This window comes from Poecile atricapillus, chromosome W, assembly GCF_030490865.1.
Source record: "Poecile atricapillus isolate bPoeAtr1 chromosome W, bPoeAtr1.hap1, whole genome shotgun sequence".
In the NCBI taxonomy this organism is placed as follows: domain Eukaryota; kingdom Metazoa; phylum Chordata; class Aves; order Passeriformes; family Paridae; genus Poecile; species Poecile atricapillus.
This window is the reverse complement of record NC_081288.1, coordinates 18994015-19016014: the sequence shown is the minus strand read 5'-3', so window position 1 is coordinate 19016014 and position 22000 is coordinate 18994015. Positions and strand designations below refer to the sequence as shown.

Below are 22000 nucleotides of genomic sequence, written 5' to 3'. Positions count from 1 at the left end.
TAAGAGGAGGTGGTCTGCACTGGAAAGAATCTCAAAGAACAGGATAGTTCTACAGTCTGCCCCTGTCAGCAGTACAGGGGTAATGTGTCTTTTCACTTGAGTAAGAGTTATTCATAAACCATAAATATCCTCCAGATTTTATTAGTCAGACTGCTCACCTGATCTGGCTCCTTCAATGCCATATTTGAACCCACTACTTCTGTGCCATTTAAGCCACAGGGAATGCTGATAAAAATGTACAACACCTTTGAAGTTTTCAACATTTACAAGCAATTCTTTAGTGAAGATCTAAAAATTGTGACTGAAAGGAGCATAATCATTTAATACTATGTTATAAAGTGTAAATACCACACCAAGGAGTTGTCAGATTCATGATTAAAATGCAGGCAATTATAGACATGTGAATGAAATGCATTGTGACAACAGAGTATTATTTGCAATAATGCATCCTACCTACTATCAGTTAAAAAATACCAGGGTATCAATGCATCTAATCAGAGTATGACAATATTTAAGCAGATGGTAATTTTTGGCAAAATTGAGCTACCATAACTCAAGACCTGGTCGGAAGAGGCTGCTTTGACCAAATTGATTTGGTGGGTGACATCCTTGCCCATGGCAGGGGAGCTAGAACTAGGTGCTCTTTAAGGTCCTTTCCAATCCAAATAGAATAGAATTCTATTATTCTCTGATCTCAAGCAGAATTAGGGTTCATAAAACCTTTAGCTCTTTCGAAAGACACAGTAAAACTGCTGATAATCTGAAGTGATCACCTCCTTGCAGAAACCTCATTTAACAGAAAATTCCAGCACCTGTCCAGCCCTTTCTAAGACACATCTAATGCACTGATTCAGCATTTGGAATTGATATGCCATCAGCATTTCAGTGCTGAATGGTTCTTATTGGTTGGAGGCAGCTAATAAAAAATAGAAGAGCTTTGGTGTGTGTTGCCCAGAATATGAGTGTCAGTGTTCACCACCATCTCCAATCAGCATGCTCAGGGGAACTCCTAAAGAGTACCTCATAAAATACTGCCTCACTCAAACCTTGTAGAGCTGATAATGAAGAAGGAAGAAAATGACATCATCAGATGTTTGAGAGTTATTAAACTTGGACTATCATTAGCTTCCAGAACATTTCCAACCCTTTATTGATGTTTTAGTCTTTGTGTAATTCACAGAGTCAGAAATTTAAAGTAATTACTGCTTCACACATTGAGAAGTTAAAAGCTGACCCTGATTAGAAGAGTACTTTTACACAGTTGGGGTCTTCTGAGCTACTAAAGATCAGCATTACAGAAAAGATAACAAAAGAAGCCCTCGGGGCTTATTTTTTACCAGTTTCAGAGAAATCAATAATGATTTCTATTTCAATCACTCCAAAAGCTGTGCTCTCAAAAGACTGGAGTATATATAGATTATCATTCAGAAATACACTCTTTTCTCTCTAAACAATAACTTGCTCATAAAAGCTTTATGACAAACTGACAGTAATATAACTTACCCAGAAATGTACAGAACTGATTTTTCTCTACTCTAGCCACAATCTTCAGCCTTGACCTGCAGATGAAAGTGGTGGGGGGTAGCATAGGGAATTGGTGTGTGGATTACTTCCCTTCTGAGAGGACTGTGAGAAACAGGCACCTAAGATTAAGAGCAGCGAATTCACTTGGTATTTCTGAAGGGCTTGCCAGTCCCACAGAACAATTTTAGGGATCCATGAAGAGAAGTAGCAAATCTCTGCACTTCAGCTTTTACAAAAACTTTACCTCTTTCCAACATTTTATCTGCTTTTAGAGTTACAGAAAGAAACACAAACCACCTATAACAAACCATGTGCCAAACTGTCTACATAACTGAGTAATTAAATTACAAAATTAATAACACTTTGTTGGAATGACTGTGAGCTCACAGGTCTTTGATCTACAGACAATCTCAAGGCTCACCAAAGCTGATGATGCTTAAGTATTTCCTTTGAAGATAAGCTGAGTGAAAAGAGCAATTACATTTTTCTTCATGTATTTTATGCACCTGCAAGTAGTGGAAGTGAAAACTGAAGACCATGAAAAAAGTAAACAGAAGTTAAACCTTGCAGGTTAAGGGGTCTTCTAGATGCCAGCAAAAAAATCAAAAAATCAAAAAATCCAGAAATAAATGTTTAAATCACTTATTCTGTAGTCACTGAAAAAGTACATCAAACAGGGAATGGAAAAAGGTTTCTGAACTTGCTAGAGTTCTATCTCAGCCCAAAGACTGCATAAGAAACATGACAACAGCAAAAATTACATGCAGTTTAGTGGTTTCCTGCCTAAATCATAATATCCCTTATGCTGAATAAAGCAAAGACTCATTGATTTTTAACTTTTTTTTCCAAAATGTGTCTGTTTGCTGCCACTGCCCTAAAGAAACAGGTGTTAAATGAGGGTTGTCCACAGGTTTCCAGATTCACAAAAGTCTTGGGCTTCTTATGGAACCTGAAGTCAATGCCACCAGTCTAAGCAAGTCACAACAGCTCTGCTGAGTGGCACTATTTCCATGAAGGACAACCAAATAAAGAGCCTGAGAGCTCAAAATACTCCCAAGAGACCAAGCAAACTGACAGTGCAGCAAGCTGCTGCAACCAAGAGCTCAGAAGCACATCAGCTGAGCAGCAGCCAGGCACACACGTCTGATGACTGTTCAGCAAGAGAAATATTAGAAGGGCCTTCACGTGGTATCTTGAGCTATTTCATCTGGACAGGAAAATGTCCATAAGTACACATCCTCTGGTGGTTTGAGAGAGACACTTTTGAAGTCTGCTGGCCCTCTGAGTAAGTCATGCCTCAATAACATCTATTTCTAGGATTGCACAAAGAGGTAGAAAACCCTTCTAAATATTTGAGGGCTGTCCTTTAGTTACAAAAGCATCCCATAGAGATTTAGAGAGCAGACATAGTTTTGATTGCACCTGTTTGCCTAACTTGTGAGAAAGAATAAAATGTAACATGTAAAAAAAAAAATCAGTCATTACTCAGGTGGCTATAAATATGCGTTATGAACATTTACCTTTTAAGAATTTTGAATTCAATCAACTGCACCAAAACACTGGTAAGAGAGAAGAAGCAGGGGCAAAAAAGACAAAAATAGCCACACATACTTGCTGAAGGGAAAGAAAGGCTAAATTCTCACTTACACAGAAGTCCCTTCATACAACTCTAAAAGGATAAAGAGGCTTTCAAGCAGATGTAAATTACACTCAAGCTGCCTTTAAAGCCCTATTTTCACTGAGACTAGTTTAAAGCTACTTTGATGCCAATTAGACTCCAACCTGAATTGTTTATGTGGCACTTGTGCAGAGCTGAGAGTGCAGTTGATAGTTAGGAGTGGAAGTATTCAGATCCTAATGTTGAACTTTTGCTGCAAAACCATTTAGCTCAGATTTACAAAGGGAAAGGATGGTGTAAAAAAATTAAAAAAAAGGAAAGGACTTCCTTTGTAAATAGTTCAGAACCCCAAAGAGCAGTCATAGATAAACTAAGCACCATCTGGCTCACATCATCACTTTTTTGCCTTCCTTTTTGCTTCCACCATTTTTATTTTTAAGCCAAGACAACAATTAATGTCATTCTCAGGAGTGATGGAGTGGAAGAAAATGTCTGTGATGAAGCAAGAATGCAAGGCAGGGAAGACTTTGGCTAATTCAGTAATTTTATCAATAGAGTAGCACTACCTTGGAAGAAAGAGAATTCTAGGTAAAATAATTAAGCAATGGTTTATTTTTAATTTAAAAAGAAATAGGACAGCAAAAAAGAAACATAGTGGGCCACACTGTTCCTCTTCTCTGGCTTTGTAGGCCATTCCCATCACAGGCACTCTTAGCATACTCCCTTCAGGTTTTCACCACTTCAACACTGGCTGCAGTGCCTTTGCCTGGCAATATCTAAGGAACTCTTCCTCAAAAAGCTAGGGCTTCACAGGAGAACTAAATCATCTGAATTTCAGTTCAAAAGTATTTTTTCTAGCCAAGTTCTTCAGTAGGTGAAGTTGCCACTCTTATCTGACCATGAGCTACCTCCAGTACAAAAAAATTAAAAAACAGAAGCAAAGTAGGTTGCAAGGCTACCCAGAGCTTCTGCCTGAAGACAAGCACGCCAATTCAGACAGCATATTCCTTACTTCCTCCAGAGGGGAAAAGGATAATGGCAGTGGCCACTGTGAAATAAATGTTTTTCTGTTTTCATCTAGTACTTATTCAGATGCCTACATCTGCCAGACATCTCCCTCTCAGCTGCCTGCTGATCCCTCAGGCTGCTTGGATATGACAAGAGGAGGGGTGTAGGTGTTTTTTTAAAGGTTTTATCCAGAAAGAACCTCCCTCAGCCCTTGACACGTGCTTTCACATAATGCTTTCTCTTGCCAGGAGGACCCTGAGTCTGCATCAATACCAGGCTCTGCTGAGCTGAGAAGCAAATAACGAACCCAGAGCAGATCCCCAAGGCATCCTTGGCTAAGTTGTCCACAGACACATTCAAAACACTGTCCAGGCGGGCTTTCTTCCCAAAGTGGCTAATTAATTAAAATAAATACCTGCAGTCAGGAGCCTCCCTCCAACCCCTCCCATACTCATTTTAATTTGTACAGAGAAAGCAATCCAAGACATCTCACTTTGCTGCTGGGTAAACAGCTGCAGTATCACCATAGTCTCCTCTATCTCTTTTGAAGGCATCTGGTGTGAAAAATAGACTTTTTTTATTTATTTATTTATTTAATTCTACCAGCACTAAGATGTTTGGATTCATCTGCAGCATCCTGCTTATCCTTCTAATCAGTATGGCAGACTGCTTCAAAACTGTAGAGAGCATCCCCTTGCAGACTGTGACTATCGAGATTAGTGGAGATTGGCTCTGGAAAGAAGAAAGGAGGCTGAGAGAGTGAAGTCTACATTCCCACAGACCACCATGGGCAACAGGAAATCCCATCTATTGGAGGTTCCAGGAAGTGCTATTGCTTGTGCTATTTTCTGGGATTCCTGCAACCATCTTCCTCCTTTCATGTGTTTAGATTTCCTCTCTTTAACAGAGCAGATGGCACTGGGGCAAATCCCAGAGTGTACAGTACGTTCTGCCTCCATGGCAGGAGCAGACACAGCATAGCAAAGCATTTTCCTGTGTGGGATGGAGCAATCACTGCCTTCCATGCACACACTTGATCAGTCCCTTCCTTGTAATTCAGAGAGCAGCTCTCTCTATTCAGAGGGATATCCAGAGACAGAATTACACCTCCCACTAAAACTTCCAGTTTAAACCCATACAAAGCAATCCCTGTGGATTTTTTTTTTCTAACAGAGACTAATTTAGAAGTCACCATTACATACTCACTTCACTTCTAATGTACTCCTGGCCCTACACAAATCCCTCCTAGGTGTAGGATATCCAGGCTGGATGACTCCAAATCATAGAGTGACTCCATGGCATGGAGCCAGCATCTGGCAGAATCTGAAAGACCTTTGAGTGCTGCTATTTGTCTTTTCAAGCAGAACACCATCCCTTCTCTTAATCTCTTATATGATATTATCCCTTTGTAATAATAGCCTTCAAAATTGCTCATTTGAATGTATTTCCCTCTTGTCTTAATTTCTCAGTTGTCCGCTATTCCCTCATGAATTTTGAATCTATTACACATAAAATGTACCAAAACCACAGAAATTATGCTGATGCAGCAAAAGCACATGACTGCTGGAAGCAAACAAGGCAAAAAGCCCAGTTTCATTGGTTTATAGAGAAATGAGTAGGGGAGCAGTAACATAAATATTTGAAACCTCTCGTCTCCCAGTCAGAATGCAACTCAGATGTATAAGGATTAAGCTCTGGTTGACTGCTACTTGAGGTGCATTAGTATAGCTACTTAAAACTGAGTAATTCCATCAAAGGCAAGGTTCCCCTGTTTGAAGTTAGACCCACAAATATTGAGCAGCATCAGCTCCAAGTTGCCACAACGTGAGTAACATACCAATGTCCCTACACCATTAATAGCAACACTCAAGAGTTTGTTGGGTGTTTTTCAGAATACTTAAGATGGAAGCAGAACTCAGTGTACTCTTTTTAAGGCCATTTCCTTCAATTGCTCACATGATAATGAAAAATCAACTCAAACATGCAAGATAAACCAAGAGAGAACCTAACTTTGGCCAGATGTAACTACAGATATGTATATTTAATGCAAATTTCTGCAGGGTGGTTATAAATAGGGGTGGGCAGGGCAGGCATGATCCAGAGTGCCCACAAAATACAGTGCAGCTCTGAAAGGTGCTGGGTGACTGAAGAGTTTGGTAAACCTCAACCAGTCACCAAACAATAACCAGAAAACAAATGTGGACTGGATAACCAGACAATGAGTGTGTAGTGGTAACACGTTGTATTAGAAGTCTGCATTCCCATCACACTACCATGCCTGTTCCAGAAGAAATGGATGCAATAACCTCTAACAGTGTCAGACCTCCTGAGCATATCACCAGAACTTTTTATATAGCAAAAATATGGCAGGTGATACCCTTCACTAAAAGATAACTTTCTTGGCCCTTCATGATGACATCTACCAGGTCTTCTGTGGGCCTGAGACTTGCTCATTTTTGAGTCTCATCTAATACCAACACTCAAAGACAATCACTGACTTCCAAGGCTGCAGGGCAGGTAGCTGCACCAGGGCCTACCTGACCAAACAGGTCATTCTTCAGAGTTGTCAATCCCCTGTCTAAACTAGTATTCTTTAGGATTTACCTGGCTTGTATCATTTTTCCTATCAGTTAGAGCATTTTAGGGGGTTAGGGGTTTTGTCAATTTGTTAATTAAAAAAAAAAAAAAAGAAGAAGAGGATGGATTTCACTCTTTAGTTATCGATTTCCTAGCTACTTGTACCAAGAACAAAGACACAAACCTTAAGAGGCTTTGGGTATTTTTTTCTTTTGAAGTTTGGGATTTTCTAGCAGTGCTCATTCCCTTTCAGTGCCAATTAAAATGGCTCTGCTTTGTAACTGATAAAGGTGTCCAACACGTGTCCACAACAAGGAGCATTGTGTGCAGTTACAATTGTTCAATAGATGCCCAGTCCCAGACAGATGGTGCTTTATCTTCACCCACTTGTCAAGACAGCATAATGCATTTTCCGGTCAGGGATTAATGGAAGTGCCACTCACATTATATGCTAATTCTGGTACAAGTCTGTTAGAACTCTACAGATGCTACAGCTACTGTTTATCTCTAGTGCTTGTTGCAGTCAGTCCACACTGGAGCAGAAGGACATTCAGAAACCAAGGTGAGGAGCACAGTGCAAAAATCTACACAGAACGCAACCTTGTGATCAATGGGAAAGAGTCATTTAAAAAGCAAGAAGAGGATGATAAAAAAAAAAAACCACAGAGAAACAGCTGAAGAAAAAGTGACAACTGAATATTAAAGCAGACAAAACAAAGATCAGGAACCAAGAGGGAGGTTAAAATGAAAGATCCAAAACAGAGAAAGAGCCTTTTCTCAGTAATGATCAACAACATATCATATCATTAGAAAATCAGCACTAGAATGGTGTCTGTAATAGGGAAGAGCAGCTGTAATACAGACAGAATGTAGGTACAGTGAAGGTACATTCTTCCACTGTTTGGATCTTTCCTTACTGTGTAGCCCAAAGCATTGTTGCCTTATTAAAAAAAAACCAAAAACAGTGTTTAACATATTGAATAGGTACACAGTTGAGTACTGATTATTACTAAACCTGTAAGTCCCAAAACTGATTCCAAGATACATACACCAAGAACAATATGCCAGAAGACATCTGCATAAACACTGTAAAAGACAGGCAATTCAGAGATAAGTTTTCAGCTCTCTCCTGGACCTTCTTTTTTTGTTTAGATAAGAGATTTGAGATCTAGGGCTAATTTGAGATGCCTCCACACATGTGTCTCAGTGGACTGAGAACCTTCTAGACTCTAAAGAGCTTATGCTGCAGCACTTTTATCACATTTTCCTTTTTGAAATGTACCCATTTACCACGGTCTGTAGCTGGCATAGTGGGATGGAGGAAATCCAGGCACTGGACCCTTCTTTCTGAAAAGTCACTGGAGAATGGGAAATCTTTTGTGCTTGATAGAAGCTCCTACATATTTATATTTATATGGATGACAAACCTAGTTAGATACTCCATGGTCACGAAATTTCTAATAACTGGCACTATCATGTCACTAATTGGTCAAGGCCTTTCACTCTGCATTTCAGAAGAGGTTGCTTGTGAGAGAAAGGGAAGAAAGGCAAGGAAGAAGAGGCTATTCAGAGATGTTGATCAAATCTGAAAAGCCAAACCATGGCAGCAGATGGTAGATGGCAAACAGGAAGGTTTTGTGAAAAACTAGAGTAGTATAAAAATAGTGGAAAAGAGGAAAGCATTCTGACAGCATAAAATACTAACCTTTAAAGATACACAGGGAAATGCATATATACCGTCTGTTGCTCCATTAATAGATAAAGATGAAACAATAGAGTAAATGCAAGGGAAATTAAATAGCGAGAGCAGCCCATCCCTAACAAGTTTATGCACTGAGATGCAGCTTTGAATCCAGGTCCTGAAATAGCATATTAGACCATAATGACTTCAAATCTCTTTTGAGAGTTGGAGGCATGAGGTATACTATTAACTTCTCACAAGTGTCCTGCACTGCATATTAGAAGCTGTGGTCATGGTAAAAAGCAGATGAACTATTAAACAGGAAAACTCCATCTGGTTCACAAAATCAATGAGCTATAAATCATAAAAATATAATAGGGCACACCAGGAAATTAAACCTGTATACTTCTGCCAGTCTCATACTTTTATTTGTCACTACATCTGCTGCTGGCAGACACTGGGAATGGATGAGATGGGCCAGATATATCTTTGGTCTTGCATGTTTATTTTTATGTCTTTCTTTACAACTTTTGCAACTGAAAAAGGACTCACCAAGGAGATGGAAGAGAGTTTATTAATGACAATATGTTTGACATCCATTATACTGAACTGAAAACCTCGGCTGGAGCCAAGGACAGTGTAGGTTGATACCTAACTTGTCACTCCACACTCCAAGTGAACATAGTTCAGTGACACACTTCCAGGCTCAGACCTCCTTACACCTCCATTTGCAACAGTCCTTACTATTCCCACCTGGACCTTTCTTGAGTAATGCTTATGGTATTGGCCAGAAAATATTCTGATTGTGTGACTGCATACAAATTGGATGCCAGAAGAAACCATATATTTCTTTTTTGGACCAAAATATTATTCCCAGTTCAGAACCAAATATGAACTTTCTCCTCTCAGTCAGTCTTCCTTTTTTTGGTCCTCATTCCTTACGCAACTCTGGCAGTGCAATTACCACTCCTTCACAATATGTCTCTGGATTTCAGTACCAATGTAGCCATATATTGATGTACTGCAGTTGGACTTAAGTTTGCCACATTATTAAGCAGCTGGTTACCACAAACTCCCTCTTTAGTCCATAGGGGAAGATCAGATCCTTCAAGTCTCCCTCATAGCAAGCATATTGCCATAAACCTGCAACTCCTGCTACTCAAGCTGTGAGATTTTTCCATGTAGTAGGGCCTAGCTGCACTAAATTCCATTCTGTCCTACTAAACTGATTTTACTGGTAACCCAAGATAATGTGTGTTCAAGTTTTTAAAACACAATGCACTCTCCTCTCAGGGACAAAGATGCTGTCCTATGAGAGTTATAAAGGATGTGTTTATCTTTACAGAAAACATGTATCACCCTTTAAGCCACACATCATTTTCCACAGGTGAAGCTCTACACAGTTGGATGAATAAACCGTAAACTCTTGCAATAGTTCCATTTGATTAAGCAAGATTCATTTTATAAATAACTCAACAACTTCTGTCAGTCCCAATTAAACTAACTAAATGATGAAGCACTTAATGTCTAGGGGTGAACAAAGTTTCATCAACATCAAAGTTTCATTTTTACAAAAAACATTTTTCTCCTCCACAACTGTGTTAAAACAGAGCTTACTCCCTTTGGTCTCATTTTTAATGTGCTGTTAGTATCTATAAAACAGATCTTACCTTGATCTTCTGAAGAAACCGGTGACCTGGAATAAAACAAAAAAATCCACTCAATCTTTGGTAAAAAAAAGGTCAAAAATAAAGTTCAGTCTCAGTATGGGGAATGGGATATGGAGTAATTTGAAGTTTTTCTTCTTTATTTCTTAGAAGAGAGGACTGAAAGGCATTTGGGAAAAAAAAAAAAATAAAGAAATGGAGCTGAAGAGGCCATCTAGCAGCAGATTCTGCAGGCCAGAGTGACCATATGGAGCCATCTTCATGAGGACTGATGCCAAGACTGTCTGTAGATACTTGGCAGAAACTCATCTGCTACTGCCACTGCCAGGAGAAAACCTCACAACTAAGGGTGGTCAAAGAAATTACATCTTGGCAGGAGCTCACAGTCATTACAGTGGCCATTTTTTTTTTGCCATAAATCAGTGTAGTGGTTAGCATAAAACATTAGTCATAATTCATAACAATTAATGCCATCTTCAAAAAAGTAACACAACAGATATAAAAAAAAAAAAAAAAAAAAGAATAATGTCTGGACAGATGTAATTACAGAAAAAAGCAACATGCCAGCAGCAACACAAGAGTTATAGGATACCCTAACCAGTGGATTAGGACTCTGATATTACCCCAAGAGAAGGAAGAGCTATAAAACATGGGTGACCTCTCAGTGTCCCTGCTGATAAAGAGAAGAACCCCAGTGAATTCCAGGGATTTGTGTCACAGTTCCCATCACTAAGGATCACACTCCTCATGGTTTTGGTCACCACCCAGAACAAAGGAACACAGAAGCACTGGATTTCCATTTTTCCCTTTGCTGCAGTAGCGTGGCTTAGCAAAACTGAGGTTAACCATGGAGCTGAATCTGGGATTTACCCTCATTTTTTAGACCAGGCTGACAGCACACAGTCCAGTGGACTGGAATATTCCTCAGCACTTACCCAGCACAGATATACACAGCCTTCCCACCCAAGTAACAATGAATTTGCTCCTGCAGTGAGTGGGCCAACCCATGCTTCCTTTCCAAGATATTTAATTTCACAACAATGTACAAAAATAACAAATTAGAAAAGACTTAAAAATGTTAGTGTTGCCAGCAAACAGATCAAAGCCAACATAAGAAAAGAAGCCACAGAGGGGTGAAGGGAAAAGAAGGAACAAAGGGGAAAAGAGCACATGTATATTTAACTGAGTCAGCAGGGGCTGAGGGCTGGAGAGGGGGAAAGAAGTGAAGGAACCCTGGGTTAGAGGAATAAAGGAGCTGAGGAAGGAGCCATGATCACATTTCATAACAAGGGTTTGAGGGATTATAGAACATCAGAAGCAGATATGCAAATATGTAGATGCAAACAGGAAAACTTGAAAGAAAAGAAGGAAGCTTTCCTGCCAAAGTATGTAAATTTTTTTCTGTAAAATAGAGAGATTTGCAAATAAAGAGAGGAAAGAGTTAGAGCACAGCTGGAGCAATGGTCACTGTGAAAGGAAAAAATCTGATTGCCCAATTAGGATTCTGGCTGCACAAGAAGCCAATGTGTCTGTATGGATCAGAATTCATTAATCCTCTGCTCCCATTAAAAGCTCTGATTGCTGCTGAACATCCTAAGCATGTATCCTGCTCTGCTGCCAGCTAGGCCAGCTCTGCCCTCACCCTTCAGCCATGTGTGTGGAAATACAGCAGGAATGCAAGTAACCCAAAGGACTTAGCAGGCACTGCTAGAACTGTTCTGCTTTGACTAGATAGCTACAGACTTTTGTCTTTAACTCCTAGCAGAACCCTTTCTGAAGATCAAAACTCACTGCATTTTCTGTAAAGTTAAACAACGCAGAATGGGTCATATCGAGAGGCAAAAATTTTTAGATACTTGAAAATATTTTTGCATGCAAGAGTCATGCAAGGTTCCTTGGCTCACGTATCATGACTCTTCACCCATTGCTAATGCAGTATTCCACTGCATCAGTGGAATTTATTCCTTTGTTTTATTTTTTAATTGCCCAGTTTCATCACCTTTCAGTTCTTTATTTGAAACAATAAATTAAACAATACAGATTATCCTATAATTTGGCTCTTCTTCATGCTTGGTAAAACAGATGTCATTAGTTCCTTAAAGCATCAACAACAGAAGAGATGCTATTACAATACCAATGTCTTCTCAATTAAAACATTGATTGAAGGGAAGGATGAAAAATATGTTTATGCATATTTTGTGTGCTAAAATTACTATATATTTTTCAAAATATTACTGCCTTTTGGCTTTGTTGTATGCCTCAAATACAGTGTTTGTAAGAAATTTAACATAACTACTGATGTTACTATCAGTGCTTTTATTTGAAAGAATCAATCAAGTAACTGTGTAGCCTGGTATCCTGAGAAAATACGGTTTATGTAACCTTATTTATATCAGTTTAATCAGGTTCATATCAGCATCCTGATGTGTACATGTACCTCTCTGTCTCACCCTGATAAACTGTGAGCTTGTTGGCTCATTTCATCCCTTGTTAATTGACAGAGAGTCAATTTTTGCTTTCACACAGCAGGAAACAAAATAGCATAAGCTCAACTTTTCTAATGCAACAAAACCACAAAGAAAGGTTTTGAATATCCCAGCCACAGGAAAAAGCTCAATCAGAACTTCCACTGCTGGAGATACCAAAGGCTCAACCAAAATAAACTGGGCTTCTTTGCTCCCCAACTGACATGAAGTATTTTGGCAAAGAGTGGGGAGGACTTTCAGCATCCTCCTACAATTCCAGGCCATACAATTTAGCAAGGGGGAGGCTTTCCTAACTGCTCAAGTCCTGTCCTAACTACACCAAGGGGAGTCTTGTTCATAGCTATGATAGAAGTGAGACTGCAGAAACCTGAACACTAAATAGAATCGGGCATTTCATGCACTGACTTGTCCTCCCCATATGATAGGCTCTAAGGGAGGAAAGGGAGAAATCCTAATGACCTGCTCTAAACCACATCCACTCACTCCACAGCCACAGGGGGCTTTCCTGACAGGAAAAAAAAATCCAGTAGATGCTCATATTTCCGGTCACACATCTTTCTCTCAGGTCTGTAAGAAGTGTGAGAGATATACTGTGGCAGCACTGGTCACCAGACAGGTGTTCCAAGAAGGGAGGATTCTTGTCTGCTAACATCCACACAGGAACCATCTGTCTAGTGCCTGTCAACTACCCTCCCAATATGATCCTGGATACGTGTTTCACTGTCACAAAGAAGCAAGTTATCATCTTCGCAGTCTCCATGCCTTAAAAAAAATTAGAGAAAAGTCAGAGACACTTGAGGAAAACTAATATACTGTCAAGATCTGTGGTCTCACCTGGGTCAAAACACTTCGCCAAATGACATCTTGAAGAGATTTTCATTTGGTTAAACAAAACAGGAAAATCTTCAGGAAAAAGTTGAGGCACTCAGGCACTTCAATATCCTGTTCTTGGCCATTTCAGAATGGAATTAACTTTTTTCTTTATATATACACACACACACACACACACACACACACACACACACACATCAACTGGGTTTTTCATCTGGTTATCTTGGTGTAAAATAAACTTGTAGAAAGAAAGGGTCACCATCTCCCCAAGAGAGTAAAGGCAGGCCAGATTGTCTGTGACTGGATACATTTCCAGAGTCATGAGATTCAATTATCTCTTCTACCAACAGTGATATTTATTTTCCCATGCATAAATGAAACTCGGGAGCCTGATTTCAATATTTTCACCAAAGGCTTTAATCTGACTTTCCTCCTGCTCTGGTTTTACAAACAGCTATTATCATAGCAGATAGTTTGAGCAACATCTTTCCATGACACGGAAGAGAATAAGAAGGGAGAAGGAGGAAAAGCACGTTGTTTGCTTTCCATGCTGTTAATAGCCCTCCTTTCTTACAGGTCCTGCAGCAGTGTTCTCCTGTTGCAGAGTGGCAAACTCAACTCTGAGGGATAACAGAATTTGCAAGCCTCAGCCTGAAAGGGGAAGCTGTGCAAGGTCTGTTGCACTGCCCCTTACGCAAACAAATCAATACACTTTGGGCTTAACATAAAATCTTCAAGTATCTTCCAGAAATCAAGGTACACAAATTTAGAAATGGATTTTAAAAGTCATAAAAATTGTGTAAAAAAAGCCTAATCATACATACACTAGATGCATCCAGCAAATTGGAATACTTACAGTATTGAAGGCATGAAACTGGCCACCTAAAACCACGACAGGCCTCCAAGTACACAGTTTGATCCAAAGCTCACTGGAATTTTTCCACTCGCTCTTGCAGGGTTTGGATGTATTGCTGCAGAAATCTAATCCTCAGTATAGCCAAGGCAGACTTTAGTATCATACAAGCCTCTCTCAAAGAGCCAAACAGTCAGAGCTGTTTCCAAGTGTACTCTCCAATGTGCAAGCCCTAGGTTTGTTCAGCACTAGATGGGTGGAAGAAGGAACATTCATTTCTAAGGAGGGAAGTGCAGGGAATGTCACAATTTTGAGCCTAGTCAACTGAGACTTAGGAACCTAGAGATATACAGCCAGACTCCAGGAGACTAATTCTAACAAAATTTCAGCAAATGAGTACATTATTCATGAAGACAAAAGCCTCTGGAGAAACAAACTTGGAGCTGATGTAAAGCAGCTCTTTTAATCAATAAACCTGTAGCAGAAACCATCTGCACCAGGCCTATTTAAAACCAGCCATTTAATATTTAAAGGCCAAATAACAATCTCTATGCAGCAATTCTACTGGGGTTTATGACCATTCCACCTTTTTCCTGCTTAAGGAATGTATTTCTGCAAACTTTCTAATTCAGTCTGACAACAGCTGCCTGTGATGAGGGGGAAGGAAGAGCTGTCAAATTAAACCCATTCCTTCTCATTTTGCAAGTACATCTCTTCAGAATCAAAAGTGGAATCCCTGTTGGGATTTCTTCATATATCCCCTGATTGCAAATGAAGAAAATTTTTAGCACATCAAGTATTTTTTAAATATAGGTGAGGAAACCCTCTCATTCAGTAATTTACATCAATACCTCTGTAACTGTGAGTTCCCCACAGTTCCAGCTGCAAACAGTACATCATTTCACCGGCAGAAAGGCAGAACTGTTTGCTTGCCTGGTCCCTGACCAGATAATACTCAGTCTGGGCATCACCATTTTCTGTCATGGTACTTGATGAAAAATAAAAGCCTAAGAATTCCTGAGAGCTTTCCCACACTTCCACTTTGGCCCTATACATTCCCAGATCAGTGACCATCAGAGGCTGAAAAAGAACAGCAAGTTCAGCAAAAGCAAATGCAAAGTCCTGCACTTCAGGAGGAGTAAACCCATGTAACAAGACAGGCTGAGGGTCTAACACCTGAGAACAGCTTTTCAGAAAGAGTGCCTGATGTTAGCAGAGTACAAGTTGGCAATCTGTCAGCAGAGTTCCCTGAGATAGAAAGGGCCAATGACACAGAGCTGTATTTGCTAGAGCAGAGCCAAAAAGTAGATGGAAGTGATTTTTGACCCTCTACTCAGTGTTGTGAGACTTGAGAACAAGACAGATATTGACAAATCAGACTGAGCTCCAGAAAGGGCTGCAGAGATGGTGTAGGCATAGGAGGACAGGCTATGGAAGCTGGGTTCATTCAGTAAGAAGAGAAGGTATGGGCAAAATCTAATTGCTGCTCTTCAACTACCTAACAGGAAAGTAAAGAGAAGACAGAGTCAGCATGAAGAAAGAAACAACAGCCACAAGTTGGCACACGGGAAATTCAGATGGGATATTAGGGAAAAAAAATTTTACCATGTGGGTGATCAAAGAGAAGAGCAGGCTGCATAAAGAGATTTTTGAATCTCCAGTTTTGCAGATATTCGAAGTTCATCTGGAAAAAGCTCTTCATCTAGGTGGATCTGTTCTGAAGATTTGTATTAGAGATTCAGAGTCCTTCTCAACCCAAGTTTTTCTTCCATTCTTTAAGTCTCTCTACAAACCTTTCTGGTTATACTACCCCATTTTTCCTGTCATTCTTTCCTCTCAAATATTTGTCATAGACAATGGTCATACTGTCTCACACACATGGAAAAATGATGACCAGCAAAGCCCCCTTTGGAATCTCAGACATTCCATTCAAGTTACTTGTTAGTTTTCAGAAATCTGATTGGACATGTCCTATAACCTGCAACAACAATCTAGAGACAAACACTAGAGAGATTATTCTTTCTTAATCCTGCTAAGGGAAAAGATCAGTATTCCTTCTAGCACCTCTGTAGCTTCCTCCAGCAGTCTCCATCTCTACCTGCACAGCAATCACTGCCTCAGGCTCTTCACATGCAACATCCAACGTACAGGAGAGTAATTGGTGTTCCTTAGGGAAACCAGGGCAGCTCAGATGTATTCCATGCTGGGTCTCAGGCATGTCAGTGTCCCCTATATTGTCACATATCTTTTTCCATTAACTTTTTACCTCTTACCACTCTGTCCACTGTGGAATGTTTTAAAGGAGACTTGTAACGCCACAATGCTGCTGTACCTGAAGCTGTACTGACACCCAGAGGAGTTGTCTGGGAATTGCTGCTTAAAAAGGGAATAGAAGATTCTATTGCAAAATCCAATATAAACCCAAACGTGCCTAGAGTTTATTTTAAAAAAGGAGAAGAAGGATACAGAAATATTCTATGAAAATAATATTGGTTAAGATAGTTTTACCCCAAAATATGACCTGAGAAATCTGGCTCAGTATTGACTTGAAAAAGAAGGTATTTCCAAATGAGCAGCAGGATCACTGTTTGGCAGGATCATGGCTTGTTTGGATTTGGTTTTTTGGTTTTGTCTTTTTTTAAATACTTGGCCTTTCTTTCTCTTATCATCACATGGCACCAAAATATCTCAGTGGAATGCAAAAAAATTATTTTGAAGGTCTTATCCCTCTTTGAAATGCTATTCTTCCATTTCCAGACTTGAATTAAATCTTCAAAATCCTCACTGACCTATAGAAAGTAAGATCTAGGCACACCATGTAATGCTTTAGTGAAACAACAACCTGGATACCAGGAGATTGGATGTTGTTTGACACATGTCATTATTACGACCTGAAACAGGAGCTAAAGTGGCCCCATCTGTGTAGTTCTTTACAATTCTACATGAGAATAAAAGCATATCCATTAGGTAACAAATCATCTGGCTTTTTCTCAACAACAAATCAGTGCACTTTACTTTCTCCACAAAAAGATGAAAGCAGAGGTCACTTTGTTAGGACTTCAACTGTTATTTAACCCAGAGAAATAAATTATTTTGCTAGGCACAGTGGAACAATAGCCCCATTTTGAGCACCTCAGGTACAACCTGGTTCATAAGACACCATCTCTATTTGGTCCTCAGGCTAGATGGAGGTGAAGCACATCAGCTGCTCGGTGTCTTGAGATACTACTCAAATAATTTTTGGCCACTTTGGGTTTCTAAACAATCCAGAAGCTATCCTAAATGGTGTGTTTGTTACAACAATGCAAACCAGTCACTTTGAGAAACATCATTTTGTTCCTGAAACACTGAACCCCTCAGAAATGGACTCTCGCAATTATGTTAAAAAATAAGAGGCCTGATTTCCACAAGTGCTAAGCACTAGGAAACCCTCACTTTCCTGCCATCTTTTAAAAAAATACTCTAAAAATTAAAAACCACCTTAGTTAATATGCATAACACACAGATCCTAGGCAGAAAAGAACTGCTGAGGCGTTTACACTCCTGCTATAGACTAATTGATAGAAAATAAAACTTCTATTGGGAGTTTCAGATATGGCTTTTGTGCTGCACTTTTAGGTGTCTGGCACAGAAATAGGAATCTAGGAGTCAAGGTTACACTGGCTCCAAGCCACCTCTGGCTCTCTGATTTCAGCTCTTGGCATAATTTAGCCAGGTCCATCTGTCCCTGCTTGCCCATGGGCATCAGCACTGCCAGAACCTCAGCAAGGCTTTTTGTTATGGCCCTGCTCCCCATGTATTTCCCTCCTTTGCACACACCTCTGTGCCAGCACTGCTAAACACTCTCTGTCTCGGCTACCAAGACAAAGCTGTGGGGTTTAGTGGTCCTTTCCTAGAGCTGAGGAGCAGCAGGCAAGCAGGAACAAATTGAATGTTTTGAAGCTTTCTGAAGTTTCTCTGCTCACCCAGGTTGTTTGGCAGGCATGTTAAAGAGGTGCTGTACCTCCTACACCCTGACATATAAGCCCAGAGCCAGGGGACTCAGATACACCAGACATGGAAGAGAAAGTGCAGCTCCCTGCAGAGCAGCTGTGCCAAGACACACAACCTGGGAAACAATGAACTTTCCAAGAAGCCTCAGTGAAAAATCTCACTTTTTGTTCCATGAGTCAAGTGAAGGCTCATGGCAAAATATCGTTCCCAGCCTCACCCAAACACTAATTTTTGCAGGTCTAAAATACTCCATTGCAAACCTCAAAAGATGACCTATTTTCACACAACTATCCTTTGTCTTTAGCTTTTTTGTTGCATTTTTGACATTTCCCAGTTTTCAGCCACAGCAGAAATACAAACATGAAGATATCTGAAGAATTATGAAAAGGTTTGGCCTTTTTTTTAACACAGTCAACTCAGGCAAAGTAGTACTCCTGTGAGATAGTTTAGAGCAGCTATTTTACCAAACTACATTTCTATTCTCTTTGAAAGCCTGTTAAACCAGAACTTAGGGATATGAACAGGAACAGAAATACAGTCTGAATGCATATAATGAGATGTCCAGGTGTGAAAGCTTGAACACAGTATGCAGCCCAATGTGTGTGTAACACATGTACAGGACTGTGTTTCTTACCCAGGCTCTGAAGCTAGCTTTGGCTTTGATAAGACAGCTTGGTACTGAGTGAGAACACATTAAGAACCAGTCTCCTCTCCAAGCAGATGGCAGCTCCTTATGGCAGGGACAGAGCACATGGACACAAGGCTTGCTATTCCTGTGCAACACTCAGAAAACTAGGACTGGGAGCTTTGGGGTTTGGTTTTTTGTTGTTTTGGTTGTTTTTTTCTTACTTCAACTCCTACAAATGAGTAAGAAGTACATGTAAATACTGACATACATGTCTAAAACTACAAGGTACACAGCTTTTCTAAGCTTGATTGGCTTGTAAGTCTGCCATGCTGGAGAATAGTTGACCTATATTTATAACAGTGCTTAAAGTATACCCAGAAGAATATATCTTTCTGTCACTCATCCTTTATCACCCCAGTAAACCCATCTATCCCCTTTTCCAGCACCTTTAATGTCACTGGGGACTGTAGGTCTGTTGTTTCCAGCCCATAAAGCTGGAGAGAGGGATATTCACATTCTACAGTGGCATTGTCAGATCCACTCTTGCTACCCTGCTCCTGTCAGGTACAGTTACCACATGTCCAATGCTTGCAGGGAAAGCAGTAGGCCCTAAAAATTAAATTATCAAATGTCATTTTCTTTTATGCGGACAAAAAGAAAACAAGATTATGAGAAGTTATTGTCTTGATATATTCCTGTCTTCTTTGCTGTAAAGCTGTTTTACTTCTCAGAGAAGATTCTGTTTTGCAAACCAAGGACCAAAGTAGGCAAGCAAAGATGAAAGCAAAGGAGAAGAACAACACAGTTGTTAAAATAAAAGAGACTTCACTGATTCAGTCTTGGCTATCAGCTTGAGAGTGGAAAGCAGATTAATAGCTGTTGTGGTAAACCATTTAAAGGAAACCAAGGTACCCAGCTATCTTTACTCTGACAACATCATTTTTTTATCCTTTACATGCACTCAGAAATAAAAACTTTCATTCCATGTGGAAAACCTGGCTTTGCCCCTTTCTGTACTGGAAATATTCAGAAGGCATTTTCAAGCCAGATGGTAGTTGACTTTTTAACATTCAGGTAAGATGGTTCCTTTGTCGCATACATGTGCATTCTGTTGCTTGAAGTTGCCCCAAGGAGAGGAGGAGAGCTGGACTGCTTGCATTTCCCTTTTGGAAAGTGGGATGCCAGTCAAGAAGCAAGATCTCTCTAAAGAAGTCAATTTGTAGTCTCATCATGTGTGGGAGTGTTTTGCATGTCCCTGTCTGTCAAAATAATTTGTCATCAGAGTGAATTTCCTCAGCTGTGCATCAGGTGCTGAGATGCCACAAAAGTCATTAAGAGGGGGCAGGCTGGTGAGAAAAGAGGAAGTTAAATCCCACCTAATCCACTCTGGGGAGCTAAATGCTGAAAGATAAAATATATTGGCAATAAGTAGAGATGAGGGAAAAAAAACCACCGTACAGGATGTACTGTAGTACAGGATGTGCTCTATTTCTGCCATCTATCGAAGGGGCGGATGCACAGACCCACATCACATGTGCCTACTGTAATTGAAACCCCTTTGCCTCAACAGCAAAGGCTGGAGACTTCACTCTTGAAAAAAAACACACACTCTTTGCATTGCAGTCACATACACAAATAAGGTCCTAGACATGCAAATCTAAACCAAATTCTGCTTTCTTCTTTTCCCAATTATGGTTAACAAGAGCAGAAGCAAAAAGCTGTGCCTTAAAGCTCAGTGTTATTGAGTTGGGGTTGTCAGGATGATATGTAAGTACCAATTACTAATAACTGTTACAGAAAATTTTAAGGAGTAAAACCCACGAATTTTCTATAGCCCAGTTCTCTGTAGATAAGGCCAGACTTGACAGTGGTGACATAAAAATTCTACTAATCAAAACAGAGGAAGAGATGATTAAATGAGATTTTGCCTGTATGCAATCATTTAAAGGTAACACCAGAAGCTGCTGAAAGTTTGTGTTGAATAGTTTCCAGAACATCTGATTCCCACTATGTGCAAAGGTCCCTCAGGTCCAGTGCATGCAATCACCACAAAGCCTTGCCTCATCCCCTGACCTAGCAGGGCTTGTATGTGGCAACACTTTCCTTTGTCCTGACTTTGGGCCTTCAGAAATCGGAACTAAATGCCAGCATCTTTCCATGCCCAGAACCACCCCTGAGATGGTACAATTCCAGGTGAAGTAGTACAAAGCCTCTTGAATCCTGAGTCAAGAGCATCTGTTCTCATGTTTTACCCACTCAGGATAAACCAAAAACATATCTCATGCAGGCCAGTCTTTGCAAAGGTATTTTAGTATCAAAATTCCTCTCCATTCTCTCTCAGTTTAGCATTGTTTTCCTCTCCTAACTCTTTCTTCTACAGCTGAGTCAAGGTGTGTCTCCTAATCAGACATGACCAGAAGTCCCTGAAAAATTCTTGCATTTTTCACCACTGAAAATCTCTCAAAACAATGAAGATGCAAATAACTTGATGTATACAGAGAAATCATATTAACAATAGAAGCTTAAATACACAACATTGTTTACCACACCTGTGCACTAGACTTATAAAATTAGCAGTTGCATCCTTGTCAAGAAATTCTTCAAGAGTGGGGGTAAGGGAAGATTTATAGAGGAACTGAAGAAAGGTTTGGCTAATAGTGGATAAATTGTAGTTTCTATCTGGGATGTGCATAAAATGTTAAGTATTGTGACTGCATCATGCTGACAAATAGTAAAAGCTTTAAAAATACAGGACCAGACCCCACACCAAAATGCATCACTTTCTTCACACTCAGTCTCATGTAGGAAACTTGCTTTCCATCCAATTTCTTATAATTAATTTGCCATATTCTTATAATTTATTTTTCTTTGCTTTCTTCAAAGTTCTTTTCCTATTTAACCCATGTTTACCTTCTTCTGAGTAATTCTAAGTCCTCTTTACAACATTTTCCCTCTTCTTTGAGTCTACATCTTACTTTCCAGTGACAGCCCCACCTTTTTGACATCACCTTCCTAAAGAGAGGCAGAGTTGCTTTACGCAAATCCCTCATGCTCCACTTTAGGTAGTGAGAAAATGCCTTACAAGCTGTTTGTAAATGCATCCAAGACAACAGAGGAGAAAGAAAAGGAAGAGT

General features: G+C 39.9%; 1 protein-coding gene across 1 annotated transcript in view; it reads right to left on the bottom strand.

Annotated features, from left to right (window-relative positions):
* Positions 1 to 22000, bottom strand: part of LOC131591767 (diacylglycerol kinase iota) — a 110439-nt gene that overhangs the window by 16387 nt on the left and 72052 nt on the right. Inside the window, exon 25 of the mRNA XM_058862807.1 lies at positions 10079 to 10104. Coding sequence (XP_058718790.1) covers positions 10079 to 10104 — 26 coding nt within the window. The remainder of the gene's footprint in view (positions 1 to 10078; positions 10105 to 22000) is intronic.